The sequence below is a fragment of the Nestor notabilis genome, unplaced genomic scaffold, assembly GCF_000696875.1.
Source record: "Nestor notabilis isolate BGI_N333 unplaced genomic scaffold, ASM69687v1 scaffold6575, whole genome shotgun sequence".
Taxonomy (NCBI): Eukaryota; Metazoa; Chordata; class Aves; order Psittaciformes; family Psittacidae; genus Nestor; species Nestor notabilis.
The window spans coordinates 52,436-66,004 of NW_009927884.1; the positions used below are offsets into that span (position 1 = coordinate 52,436).

General features: G+C 39.0%; 1 protein-coding gene across 1 annotated transcript in view; it reads left to right on the top strand.

Moving 5' to 3' along the window:
- The first annotated feature begins 1,278 nt into the window (after window positions 1–1,278).
- The window catches only part of MEIOB (meiosis specific with OB domains), a 12,790-nt gene continuing 499 nt past the window's right edge, over window positions 1,279–13,569 (top strand). The window contains exons 1-12 of the mRNA XM_010014264.1: window positions 1,279–1,347; window positions 4,636–4,693; window positions 6,070–6,201; window positions 6,947–7,019; window positions 8,179–8,374; window positions 8,561–8,661; window positions 10,349–10,401; window positions 10,495–10,590; window positions 10,952–11,053; window positions 11,527–11,680; window positions 12,051–12,234; window positions 12,732–12,818. Coding sequence (XP_010012566.1) covers window positions 1,279–1,347; window positions 4,636–4,693; window positions 6,070–6,201; window positions 6,947–7,019; window positions 8,179–8,374; window positions 8,561–8,661; window positions 10,349–10,401; window positions 10,495–10,590; window positions 10,952–11,053; window positions 11,527–11,680; window positions 12,051–12,234; window positions 12,732–12,818 — 1,305 coding nt within the window. The remainder of the gene's footprint in view (window positions 1,348–4,635; window positions 4,694–6,069; window positions 6,202–6,946; window positions 7,020–8,178; window positions 8,375–8,560; window positions 8,662–10,348; window positions 10,402–10,494; window positions 10,591–10,951; window positions 11,054–11,526; window positions 11,681–12,050; window positions 12,235–12,731; window positions 12,819–13,569) is intronic.

The following is a 13,569-nucleotide window of genomic DNA, read 5'->3' on the forward strand; positions in this document are numbered from 1 at the left end:
GAGAGAGGAAGTTCCCTCGGCTTCCTCAGGAGCTCATCCCTGCGCCTGAGGTGAGTGATGGCTGCGGGCTGCAGCCGCCCCTCTCAGGGACCTTTTAAACCCTTAATCTTCCCTGGATACACGTGTTAGGAGCTCCGTGTTCTTTAACTGTGGCGTGAGGTGTGTCACTTAACAAGATTTAACTTCTAACTCATATAATACTACCGTGCCTTGGAGGGACAGTAGGAGTGACGTATTCCATGTAATGGGATGGGAATAGGCTTCGTCGTTCAGTAGTTTTTGTGAGGTTAATTTGGGCTAATCTTTCTGTGAGACTTCAGTTTGAAATGCTTTTAGGGAACCCGGGTCTCAGATAACTGCCTGCCTTCTGTAACGTGTAGACTGTCAGTTTCTTCTCCATGTGTTCAGCACTAATGCTCAGGGATGTGTTTAACCGCTCTCACACAAGGTGCCAGGTATAAAGACTGTGAAAGCTCGTCAGGGCTTTAGTTATAAGGGTTGAACAGGGGTCCTCTGAAAAATGTCAGCAGTTCTCTCTATTAAAGGTTATTAAGATTTGGATAACTTGATGGTTCCTCTAAGAGGGAGCTAGAATCTGACAGTTATTTGTTAAATATCAATAATGGCTCTGGTGGTACCCATGAAATAATAAGAGGTATTCGGATGGGTTAACAAAGCATCCATGGCCTGACTTTGGCACCGATAGAGAAGACCAGAGTGTGCAGTAGCCCCCAGGAATGGGCAGTAATGCTCTGCTGGCAGCCTGAAAATAACCTATTTATTAAAATAAATTCAAAACTTTTCTACTCTGAGGAAGGAAAGAACTCCCATTTTCAAGTAGTTTAATATTAAGCCCAAAACCTCAATTAAAGTGGTTTGCAACCCAACACTTTTCTTTCCTCCCATGTAAATGGCCGTTTATATATGAACTGCCTCATTAAATTCAGCTGGATTTCCCAGACAGAAGGAGGGTAAATATTTTTCAGAGGCTGGTGCTAATGGAGTCATTTAATGGCAAATAAATAAATCACAATTACAGGCCTTTATTTGAGAAGCACAGGTAGAGTAGTTACAGTCAAATTCATAACTTACCTCGCCAAATACAAGCTATAAAGAATTGTCTACTTTAGATGGCTGGAAGTTATTGAAAACAGATGCTATTTAGGTCAAAACATTTGTGTTAAAAAATAACTTGTTATTCTCACTATGAATGGTTTTAAGTGGTTTGTTTGGGTTTTTAAAACATCTAAATTAGTTCTCTCAAGTTACAGGTAAAGAATGGCTTATTCTGGTTCAACACAGGACTTTGTCGCACTTTCAGATCTGCATCCAAGTCTTGCTCGTCCTGTAAGTCTCATAGACATAGTACTTTTGTTCCCAAATGAAATTGTATATGACCGTATTATATTACTGCAAAATTATGTAATTGATGTGTATTTAGATACTAACAGCATTAGTATAATTGTTAGATATAAAGTACCTTACCTTCTTTGTGGATAAAGCAGCAAAATGAAAATTGATGCTGTTGTTGTCCATAGTATGTGGATGCCACAACTATAGATATTGACTGGACAATTCAGTGTCTGAAAGTATCAGAGGCTTCTTTGTAATGTTTTAAATGGAGGCTGAATTAGTAAAGACATGTACAGAGTCAGCATTACGTAGTCACAATACATCTGTAACCTACAATAGTCTTTCACAACAAGCTATGAACCCAAGTCCTGCAGTCTTTACTTGTGTGCTCAATCCCTCTGAGCTAAATAACACAGTCCTGGATTATTCAAACAAAACTCTTGTTGAATGGTATGGCGTTTTAACTGGATAAAAATCTCACAGTTGCATGTCAGGGAGGATCACTTCTGTTCCTTTAGAACAAAAAACAGGTTTTGTGGTTGTCAGTTTACAAGGAGCTAAGAATTTTGCTTGTGGGAGGACAGGAGAGTAAGATGAACCAAAAAGTAAACTTGACAAACAGCAAAGCTTTATGGTTGGCAGGTTCATACAGATGTTTGAATATGACTTCTTTGGTGGTGTTGTCTTGACATGAGGGATGACTATCATCACTGGACTAAGAGCTGAATGGGGAATGTGCTTTAAAACTCAGTACTATTCTCCTTGGGTTTTAGATGGTTGAATAAAAAACAGGAAGTCTGGGGAGCACAATTTTTCATTCTTAGCTCTCCAAGATGATATCCTGATATGGGAAGGAGAAGATCACATTATTCTCTGTTGCAGTATTTCCCACCATCACTGTGCAGCCCACCAGCAATAAAGTGTCTTCTGAGTGTTCAGTGCTGCTGGGAGCTGGAGCCTCGAGACCTAAACAGAGGCAGCAGTTCCCCACGGATACCCCATGAGCTGTAGTGAGGAGTTCCAACCCTGTCTCCCCATGCGACTTAAAGTAGCTGCCCTGTGGAAGCCCAGATGCTTGTGGAGAGAGCAAAACCAAGTTTTCCTATTCCCACAGCTTTCTATTTGGGAGGGGCACAATATATCCTTTCCCCCCTTATTTATTTTAAACAACTGAAAGAGAAATCATGGAAAAGGGATGAACTAGAAGAAGGAGGTTTATATCCCCTCAGAGCGGTATTGTATGTTCTTTCCAACTTTTTATAAACTCCTGGTCTCCAGCAAAGCCCATTTAATCTGTCATTCCCAGTTACTCTCAAATCGAGTAATCCCCTAACTCAGTTAAAAGCATTTATTTTACAAAGAAAACTAATCTAGAGTATTGCAATTAGCAACATATGGACTCACAGGACCACAGGCTATAGTAAAGAAAGTAGTTTTATAAAAAGTAATTCACTAATATCTCATGGTAGAAAGGTCTGTGTGTGTTTAGGACGTTAAAGCAGCTGAGCACACATCATTCACAGTATCAAAATATAGTTATTTTCCTTTGCAGTTTATTTTTTAACAGTGAAATAGATCAAAGCCCCAGAAACTTTCAGTGTGTTAATGCTGTAGTCTCATGATTCGGTTGAACAACCTTAAGCAATGCCCTGCCAAAAAAGGCAGGCTGGCCTGCTTCCTCCTGCAGGCAGTTCCGCTCCTCCTCCCCCGGTGAAACTGGTGCTTGTGTAGTTGCACAATGAGCTGATCAAGGAAATGATCTCTGGAAGTTTTTTCTACCCTCTTTCTCCTCACCACCCCCCCCTTAAAATAGTTTCCAGCCAGATCACTTCCTTCTCGCAGCTTGCTCCGCAGGCTGAGTGCTAATACCAGAGAGAGGTGAATGTGTTTGCAGCAGGGAGAAGGGAGACCTCTTTTGGAAACTACAGATTTATAGCAGCTTAATTCACGTGAAGAGTCATTCTAAATGTCAGTTCTTCAGACTGGCAGTACAGGGTATGTTGCACTCTGATCCAATTGATTTTTATTTTATTTTATTTTTAAGAAACATAACCAAGAAGAGAAAAATCAAATCCTAATCTAAATCACTGCATGTTGTTTTCAGACAGAAAGTATTCTGTTAGAAAGACTTGGAAGAAAGAGGATGTTACACTGCCGGACACATACATCCTCTTAATGAGTTCGTGCCCATCACTGTAGGATAAGACAGTTACCTTGCTCCATCTAGTGATTCAAAGTCAGTTGGGAACACAAGATCTCATTTTTGAACACACATCAGTATTGTTACAGTCAGTAGGTTGCATGGCTCTGTGAAGAGGGCAAAATTCACCTTGTGTGGCTTATTAAACTGTTACTCTGCCCCTTTCCTTGCTGGCTGACTGCTGGGATGAGGAAGTTTTGTTTTGAAGGGCTTCTGCAGTGTTGCAATGTCAGTCTGGCCTTGCTTCCAAAGCAGCTTTTATTGCTTACTTCTTAAATCCCAACCTAGCACTGCAATACTCTTCTACTGAGGAGAACCTTTTTGCTTAGAAACCCCATCAGCACACAGCTATATATTAGTGATAAATATATTTATATATCTTTCTCCCCATGTGTGTCTGCTCCTAGTAGTTTTGTTTGACAATTGAGACTGGGCTGCTTTTGCATAACAAATACAGGTTTAGCAAAGCAGAATAAGATTGATTTTATTTTGGATCATCCAGAAAGTTCATTGCCTGCACTCCCTTTGTAGTTGGTTATGAGAGGCAGGCAGCAGGGAAGAGGCACCTGTAGAAATTGATGTTGCTTAGCTGAGGACAGGATAAATGGCCCTCCCTGTGGATGTGCACATGTGGATCTCGGTGCTGACAGCAGAGGAAACCTTGGATACTTAACTGCAGAATAAATCCTGTCCAGACTTTTCATGGTGCATTTAAGGAGATCTGAGACCTGTGCATAGAGCATGAAACAACAAGATTGCTGCCTACCTGAGCAGAGACTGCTGTAGAGCAGCCAAAATAGTGAATGTTTTGGGTGAACTTTTGTCCTCCTATTGTCTTTACAACCAGAACCAGATGTATTTCTCTTAATATTTTTATTAGTCACTCTTTTTTTTTCTTAAGGAAAAATTGTATGTTTATGTTTTAGGTCTTAGTTCATATGGCATTGTGGAATAAATAGATTAACATGATTACTAGTCAGAAACATGTTTATTATCATCAGTAGAGTACAAGTCCACGAAATCTAATTCATCACATACATCTGTGTTTAATACTTGTATTCTATAATCTTTTTATTTTTCAGAATGTAATCGGTGTGGTTATTGGGAAAACAGATGTCAGAGGCTTTCCAGACAGAAAAAGTACAGTCCCTTTTAACTGGTTTTACTTCATTTTCTTATACAGTATAATTTGGCATCTATGACTAAAATCAACATCTAAATGATAAACAGACTTCTTAGTGTAAAATGTATAGAGTAAAAATACACAAAAGAAATGTGTGTGTGTGTTCGGGAACCAAGATGAAAGAGCACCATCAGTTTGGCTAAACCTTATCAATTAGATTTTGCTTGGAAAAACTCCATCATGGAAGTGTTTCAGGGTCTGAATAAGATAGTGCTGATACAGAGCCACTGATAGAAATAGTGCCAGAATTGATCTGGACCCTTTGTATTCATTCTCTCTTAAAACGGAAATGTTAAGGAGATGTCTTGAGGAGTGGAACAACTAATTTCTGGTCTGAGTAGCACCAGCTTCATCTTATTGTGTACTCCTAAAGGAAAAATATGAATAATATGTTGTTAACCCAGCATTAGTTAGAAATTGAAGCAACATATCTACAGCTCAGGGTTCATACAGATGCTCTTAGGAAGCATATCCAGTCCTAAAGACCCATTCCAGCCCTGTGTGAAGGGCTCGGCTATTCATTGGCCTTGTCACCATGCAGAGCTGCTCTGGAGGTGGATTTTTAGAAGGAAGTCACCATTGTCACCAGAGACAATTCTGCATAGTGTGAAAAGCGTGTTCATTTGTGCCCCCGTGGAACTGCCATCATATTTGATTACCCTATGCAGGTCACTACAGTTTTCATTGATAATTTAAAATAACGTATTGCATAATGCTGTATGATCCATGAGAAGCTGAAAGAGAAAAGTGACTGACACCCTCTTAATCCTGAACTTTCCACAGAGCTGGAAACACTTCGCTTTCTTCAGTTAATACCCTTGGTACTATCTGGACAGTGATACTGCCTGGGTTTTGCAGCACACTGCAGACAGTGTGTCATCGTGGTGGCCTGTATGTTATTGTGGTGGCCTTGTATTGGGCACAGCTATCTCAAGACAACCTACCTGCTACAAAATTTGGGCTAGTACATGCACTCATTCATAGCGCTGTTTCCTGCATTAGTCCTGGTTATGTGTTTGCCTTGAATGCATTGGATGTTCTTCTATTTCTATTCATTAGATCTGTAAGTTTATGTGGCGCTACCCAAAATTAAGTGAATATGTGCATCGATGGGGTGGTGCAGGCACAACCCCAGCAGTAGCATAACCCCCATTCGTGAACACCAGTGAGTTTACTGAACAGTCTGCTGACCTCTAGTGGGACTCACCAGATTGCGGGCTGTAAATTCATGACAAAACACAGGAAAACCTCCAAATACCAGGTTATATCCATATACTCGAGACCGAAATCAAGCTGTGCTAGTGAACTGTAACAGTACTGTTTCTTTTTGCAGACATTGGTTCTGAAAGATACACCTTCAGTTTTACTATTCGTGATTCACCAACTTACTTTATAAATGTAAATTCTTGGGGCAAAGAAGAGTACATTAGGTCCCTTTCAGAAAGCTTCAGAGTTGGTGACTGTGGTAAGTTGGAGTTTATTCTTAACGGTTTCTTTTGAATGTGTTTTGGGTATTTCTTCCAGTACATCAGTGTTATGAGTTTGTGGTTTTGCTCTATTTTTCTCTGAGGACTCAGAAAACATTCTAATTGGAAACAAATTGTTCAGTTATGTTAAGTATAAAGAGGAAAGGAGTAAGATTTCAAGGATTTAAATTCAAAACCAGTAAATATGTCAACAAAAAGACCAGACACAAACCCACTGAATGCAGCCACCCAGACCTTACCTAGAGTTAATGATCTAAATTCTTATATTTGGTTCTTATAAATGATGAAAAATAAACTCTGTAGTTTGGTGTTTTATTTTGTCTGCATTTAGTTAGTTTTGGGTGTGACTATGATTGTTCGTAAAGACACAACAAAAATCTTGTATTTATTTTTAGTATGTGCTTTTATCTTGTTAAGTTAATAGACTTTGCTGCCCATGTTGTTATATCAGAGTGTTTGGATAAAACCTTGACTATCAAGAGTACACACACGAGAACTCGGTGTTGGTTCGTTTCCATTCAGTGTCTTGAAGACTCCTGTGGGAGTCTGGCTATAACATGAGCTGTCTGGACAGACACAGTTTTCAGTAAGAAAACATTTGGCAGCAGTTATTGCGCGTGCCTTTTCCATATCAACCTTGAAAACAGCCATTTTTAAAAGCATCTCTCTTTATATCTATCTATATTCAGTTTTCTAACATTACTTATCAATGTTTTATTTTAGTTACAATTGAAAATCCTTTAATTCAGTCAAAGGAAGCAGAAAGGGAAGAAAAATTCAACCCTGCAACTCCCAGGTAAATTTAAAGCATAGACTGGTAGTTCTTTCCAGAAAGATCAAAGTTAATACTTGCTTTAGTTGCCAGCCAAGGATCTGGGGCTAGTTGTGTTATGTAGCTATACCTTCCTCTCTGAATTCAACCCTCTATAGTCAAATATCTCAAAGGAGAATATATTTCTCAGTATGTGGTCACAAGGTAAAAATGTTCTGTGTAACTAAAGAGAGTAAATTTAATTCTTTGAATAAAGTCTGCTAGAGTTGTTTGAAATTGATGCACATATGTTGTCCTTCAGTGTATTCTCTAAAATCTGAACAACTTGAAGCCATACATGAAACTAATATTGCAAGTCATAATTTAGATATGTTCTAATTTCATTTAGATAATTAAGATGTAGATGTTATACAGACTAACACACCTGATCTTTAATGAGGGTTTCTTTCCTAACTGGTCTCGTTCTAAGATTTTAAATCATATGGCAGGCATAATAATATTGCAAAATGAAATTGGGAAGTAGGAAGTTTTATGTTCTAGTTTATTGACCATCTCTAAGCTTTGTAACAAATGTGTAGCTGTAGTAGTTACACTCACTTCCTGGCTAAGGAGAAAGAAGTAAAGGAACAAATGTCAGGTAGAAACTTCATCGAGGGTAAGTGCTCCTCTTAAACCTATGTATTTCATAAGCGTTTTAAAAATATACTTATCCAGAATATATCAACTCTATCTCATTTCTGCTGGCTAACAGTGCATTATAAACATTCCTGAGGTCACTGAGCTATTACTTTTGAAAGCACCTTCCCAAATGCAGCCTGACTGTAGTTATGTCACGATGCCAAAACCTCTCAATTACCTGGATTACAGACATTTCAGAACTGATTTTATTTTTAGTGGTTGATAAAGGCTGAAAGGTTTGAAATATGCATTGTACATTGCTAGCAATTCATGCTGGCTTTTCAGTTCTGAGTATAAAGTACGTGACAGTACGTCTTCCACAAGAGAAAAGTACATAGTTTTATTTTAAAACAAATTAATTCCAACTTTTCCACATCTTCAAGGAAAACAATGAAAACAATAAAGGAACAGATCAGCAGTCATTTCCTCAAGTGAATTGAATGAACATTTTACACTGATGAGTGAAGTGTTGATCCATGTGCTTTGTTTTGTGTATATTATCTAGTTGCTACAAACTAATCCTCAGTGAAAACCATTCAGTTGTCAGAACGTTTTCCTGTTATGAAATGGACACCAAACTGCTTTCCCTGCTGCATCTGCCTGTCAAGGACCCTCAGGATTATTATTCACTGGGTGATATCACTGCGAATGGACAAAGCCTTGATGGAAAGATCCTTAATCTGCTTGCAGCTGTCATGTCAGTAAGTTCAGGAGCCACAGGAGTCATGTTTTTCTACTGTACCATGGGTAACCAAATTGTTTGGTTTGGGTTTTTTAGTGGTCTACAGGGTTCCCCTCCCCTTTTGTAACTCCTCTATTTTCTAATCACTTTCATTCTCCCAAACACTTGGTAGAGGAAAAGTGACCATTTCTCTTTCTTCTTAAAGGTTGGGGAACCAAAGTATTTCATGACTTCAGACAAAAGGAAAGGTCAGAGGTGTGAAGTAAAGCTGTATGATGAAACAGAGATGTCTTTTCCAATAGTATGGTAAAATGGTTTTCTTTTAATTCAGTGAAATACACAAAATAATGCAGAAGTAGGTAAAGAAATTAACGATAAATCATACTGCTGCAACACTGTTAAATGTATTGTTATTTGGGTGGCAACTGTGATGACCAGCGGCTTAAAAAAGAGATTCATTAGAGTGACCTTGTATATATTGTCTACATTTATGACCTGCTGACAGACTGCAAGCTCAATGATGGCAAAATGAAGCTTGGCTCCAAAGAGTTACATTTTTTAATGTGGAAATTTGAACTAATTCAGGCAACGGCATTTGAAACCAGCTGCAAAGGCAACATGTCTTCCACATACTAGGGGGGGAAGGAGGAACATGTTGCATTTTTGAAGCCAAGCAGAATGAACAAGTGGAACAGAAATAGGTTGGAAGAATTTTTAAGTGTTTAAAATAACACAGAAACATTTTGATGCTACTTTGGCCATATTTTCACACTGTATCCCATTTACAAACATAGCTATGTCCATACCATTTATCCATGCAAACAGTGAGTTGTTTACACAGCAATATTTGCATTTTGCCTGTTGTTTGTTTAATAAACCTGTGGCTTATCTCTGGGCAAGGGTATGTGGGCACTCAGTTGCAGTGGGTTTGCTCTTTGCTGGTGGAAATGACCTTTGTTCCCTAAGTAGAAGTAGTAAGATAGCATTGTGCTCTGTGTCTGAGTTAGAAACTGTATTACCAGTCCATGTATTGCTTAACATAGTTAATGTTTACACACAAACACTCATAAGCAGCTATAGTATGAAGTCTGCTAGCCCTTGAGCTGCCACTGATGTTAACTTGCAGCAGCACCTCCAACAGTCTTGTTTCAGTGCTGGTATGTGGTGATACAGACCTGTACACCTCAGGAGTGCTCAGAAGCAGAGAAGAGGTGGTGTTACTGTGTTTCCCCTCAGCTGTGCCCTTTGCACACTCACGGCACCTTCAGTAGAGGCAGAGATTCAGGAAACCCTTGAGCAAAAGCATTGCAGTGAAGAGACCTCAGAGGCCATCACTGAAAAGGTGTCAGAGCAATGTTAAATGAAAAGCAAATATCTTAAACCATTTTCCAAGGATTAAGAAAAAACCCACCAGAACAAAACCATGCTTTGGCAGCATTCTTACCATCCAAACTGATGAGGAATGGAATGAGATTTCATCGAGGGGCCTAGCCATCAAATTATCATTCTTGAGGGATACCACTGACCTCATTCGAGTCTCATCATCCACAGTTACAAGGATTCCAGTGTTGGAAAGCTGGCTGAACATCTGGCCCAGTGATGTAAGCAATCACCTTGTTCCCACAGAAGAGGCTCAGCTGATAAGCAGTTATTTTATCTGTGATTTGTTTAGTTAGAAATTACTGTTGTCCAAGCTCTGAAACACAGTATTTTTTCCAGGTATATTCTGTATTTAATCATTTTGAACAATCTAATAACCCTTTATTTTATCCTGCTTGGCATGAACAGGGACTGGGTTAGACTGTACATAAAGCATCCTGGGTGGCTGCAAAATAGATGCCTGTGGCTACACCTGGCATTTCATTTGTGTGTCCGTGTAACAAGGGAGTTGTGTCCCCTTTGATCAATTCAGTTATAACTGTATTATTTAGTGGTCAAACAGTTTCAGTGTTGTTTCAAAAATGTTTTCATGCATTAACTTCTTTTAATATAGTTGGGATAATGAATCCATCCAGCTTGCACAGAGTTGGGTCCCACGAGAAACAGGTATAATAGTCTGGGGTTTGTGTTTTTACTGGAGCTCTTCACGTGATATTTATTCTTCAATAACATTTTGGTGGGGGTTTTTTTTGTGCACAGTGATATTTGCAGCAGATGTGAGAATAAATTTTGACAAATTTAGGAACTGTATGACTGCAACTGTGATATCAAAAACCATCATTACAACTAATCCAGGTAAGAGCTGGGGCAGCAATGCTTTGCTGTTAGTAGTCATTTTAGGCTAGAATGCATGAATGAATCCATTGGAGGTCTGGTTTCTCCTGCCTGCTTGCCTCAGAAAGCTTCTTGTCTGCTAAGTAGTAGTGACCAATGCTTTTGGCTTCCACTGTTTAATCTTTTTATTTGTTTTATTATTTTATCTAAGCAACCTTCATATATTCCATGTAACACTAACAGTTAAAGAGAAAAGCATCTCTTGGCTCATTCCAAGAGACCACGTGTTGGTGCTACCAGCATAAAAAGCTGTAAAATATAATTATGTTGTTGTTTTAACATGCTACATGTACTAATAACATTAAAAAATACATTTTTCAAGAAACAGCAGAAGCAAATGTTCTCTTCAGCTTCATAAAAGAGAGTGCACAATCAGGAGGCTTGTGTGACAAAATGATACAGCCCTCAAAAGACTCCGTTAACTGTAAGCACGAATCTTAACTCTTTGAGTTTTACTGAACTATGTAGCATAGCTTCATAATGCAGCTGAAGTGTCAAGTTCTTCCTCTGTGTGCTCACAGAAACAAAACCGAGGTGGCTGAATATTTCAAGTTTGGACTGTTGTTACTGAGGCTGTCCCTTATATCATCAGTTCTGTATAGCCAGGGTCGGTGTCTATACAATGAGTACAAAAAATGGAGATGGAAAGTTTGTCAAACTCATTTTGAGGGATACAAAGATGAAGTAGTAGATATTTTTCTATTCCTACTCCCCTTTTGTTTTATTATTTTGTCCCTAAACAATAAGGCTGCTTCAAAAAGGTGTGTGTGTGGGGGGGCTTTTCTGGTGCTTTAGATCAAATCCTCTCCTTTTTATTCCCTCAAGATCCTTTTCTGCTGTTGCTCTTCTGCACTGTTTCTTTCTCAGATGCACTTAACATGTCTTTTAAACTTCTAGTGGAGATTATAGTTGATGTTTATACTGTGGAACAGCTGAAGCAAAAAGCTTTGCAGAGTGATGTGAAACTTGAACCCATCTATGGAGTTATTTATGGCTACATTTCTACCCTGGACATTGATGATAATGCATCTAAAGTTGTGCGCAACAGATGGTAAGCAAGTGCCTGGTTTAAATCTGTATTAAGAAGTGCTTGTCCATGCTCCCCTGATCTAAATTAGATAGAACAGCATTTTAGTCCAGTTCCAGAGAAGGAATTAAACATCCTCTGGAGGATGCCATGTGGATGTCTGCTGTGTAGACTTCCACAAGCAGCAAGGAAGAGGATGGGCTTTATGAATGACTTGCTTTTTCTGGTCCTAGAGGAGCGAAGGAGAAAGAGGCCATTTTGTCTCAGACTTAAGAGGTTAAAAGATGAAGAATGTCTTTAAAGATGAAAAGTCTCTTGGAAAATCTCAGTCTAGAAAACCATCTCAACCAAGGAGGAAATGCACAAACATATTAATTATCTTCTTATGTTTCAGTTCAACATGTCATTTCATAGTGAACGAAGTGTCAAACACATGCACTTTCTGCAGTGATATCTCTGCAGATTTAAAGTCAACTTTTGCAAGCTTTGAGATACTCGTTGATGTGACAGATCACACAGGCACTCTTCATTCTTGTTACCTGTCTGACTGTGTGGCTGAGGAAGCATTAGGATGCACAGTAAGTAGAAAGGAATCAGGTTGTTTTTATTTGATCTGAGCTGTGAAGCTGGACGAAAAATACAAATGTATGTAAATGTTCTTTCTGTATATTTGTGTGGACTGGCTAAAAACTGCATGTACATATGGATATACGCCCCCACACCCCCCCACTTGTCTTTTTAACAAATCAAAAGTTCAAGTCAGTAGTTGCTAATAAGAAGAAATGTGTTAAATGTAAGAGTGAACACCCTGAATACTGCTTCATTTTCATTAATTCACACTTTGCTGAGAACACATTTACAATCCCCGAAGTTTGATTCTCAAACCCCCTGCAATTTATCTTGATGAATCTGACAGTCTTAGTAGATATATCACAAAAAACCACCATGTTAAAGAGAAACATACAGCTTAGAAATGCCTAAAAATGTGCAAGATGCTCTTTTCATCACAACTTTGTTGCAGAGCTGCTGTTCTAACTGTATGCTGAGGTGTTCTGTGCTGTCCTGTTGTTAATAGGTCCAGGAATTCCTTGCTCTAGCAGAGGACAAGAAGACTGCATTGAAATGGCAACTTCTTTTGGAACGAAGCAAAGTTTATCTTAAAGTTAGTATCTAATTTAACTGAAAGCAGGGGCTGTTTCCCAGCAGTATATTTAGAGCTGAAAAATGCCATGTTGATTCTCCTGAACTTTTAAAAATTAGGATTAGGTTTTGCTCATATTCTGAACATTCCAGGTAAACAGACTTTGTGGTATTTTCAGCATTAGGGGATGTCCCTGCAGGATCAGATGTATGCAGGCTTCTTCCAGGCAAATTAGGAACGACACAAACTGCTCTTGGCCAATACTAATGCAGGAGCTGACTTTCCAAAAGTATACATGATTTATACTCAGTAATGACTTTTACTCCTGATTTTTACTCAGTCACTGACTTCTATAGCTGTAGGTTTATAATGAATAAAGTTAACAGTATCTGTTGGCAAGAACAAGGCACACACAATATATGTAACAGATGGTACCTGGGGTTACCCAAGTATATTGCTCAGCTACCTGTGTTTTTGGACATAATGTGACTAAGTACGACTAAAATCTGCAATTCTCCTTAAAGCATCAATGATATTAGATTCACACACCTGCAGCAACTGCTGAAAGATCTGGTCTTGTTTGCCATGTCCTTTACTTTTTTAATTGCCTTGCTGTACTGGAGCCCTTGACCACAGAACTGCCTGTTCTAGGACAACTCTAACCAGCTGGCACTGGAACTGGTGAGGCACTGGAATGGGTTGCCCAAAGAAGTGGTGAATGCTCCATCCCTGGCAATGTAGAAGGCAAGGCTGGACAGAAGCTTTGGCTACA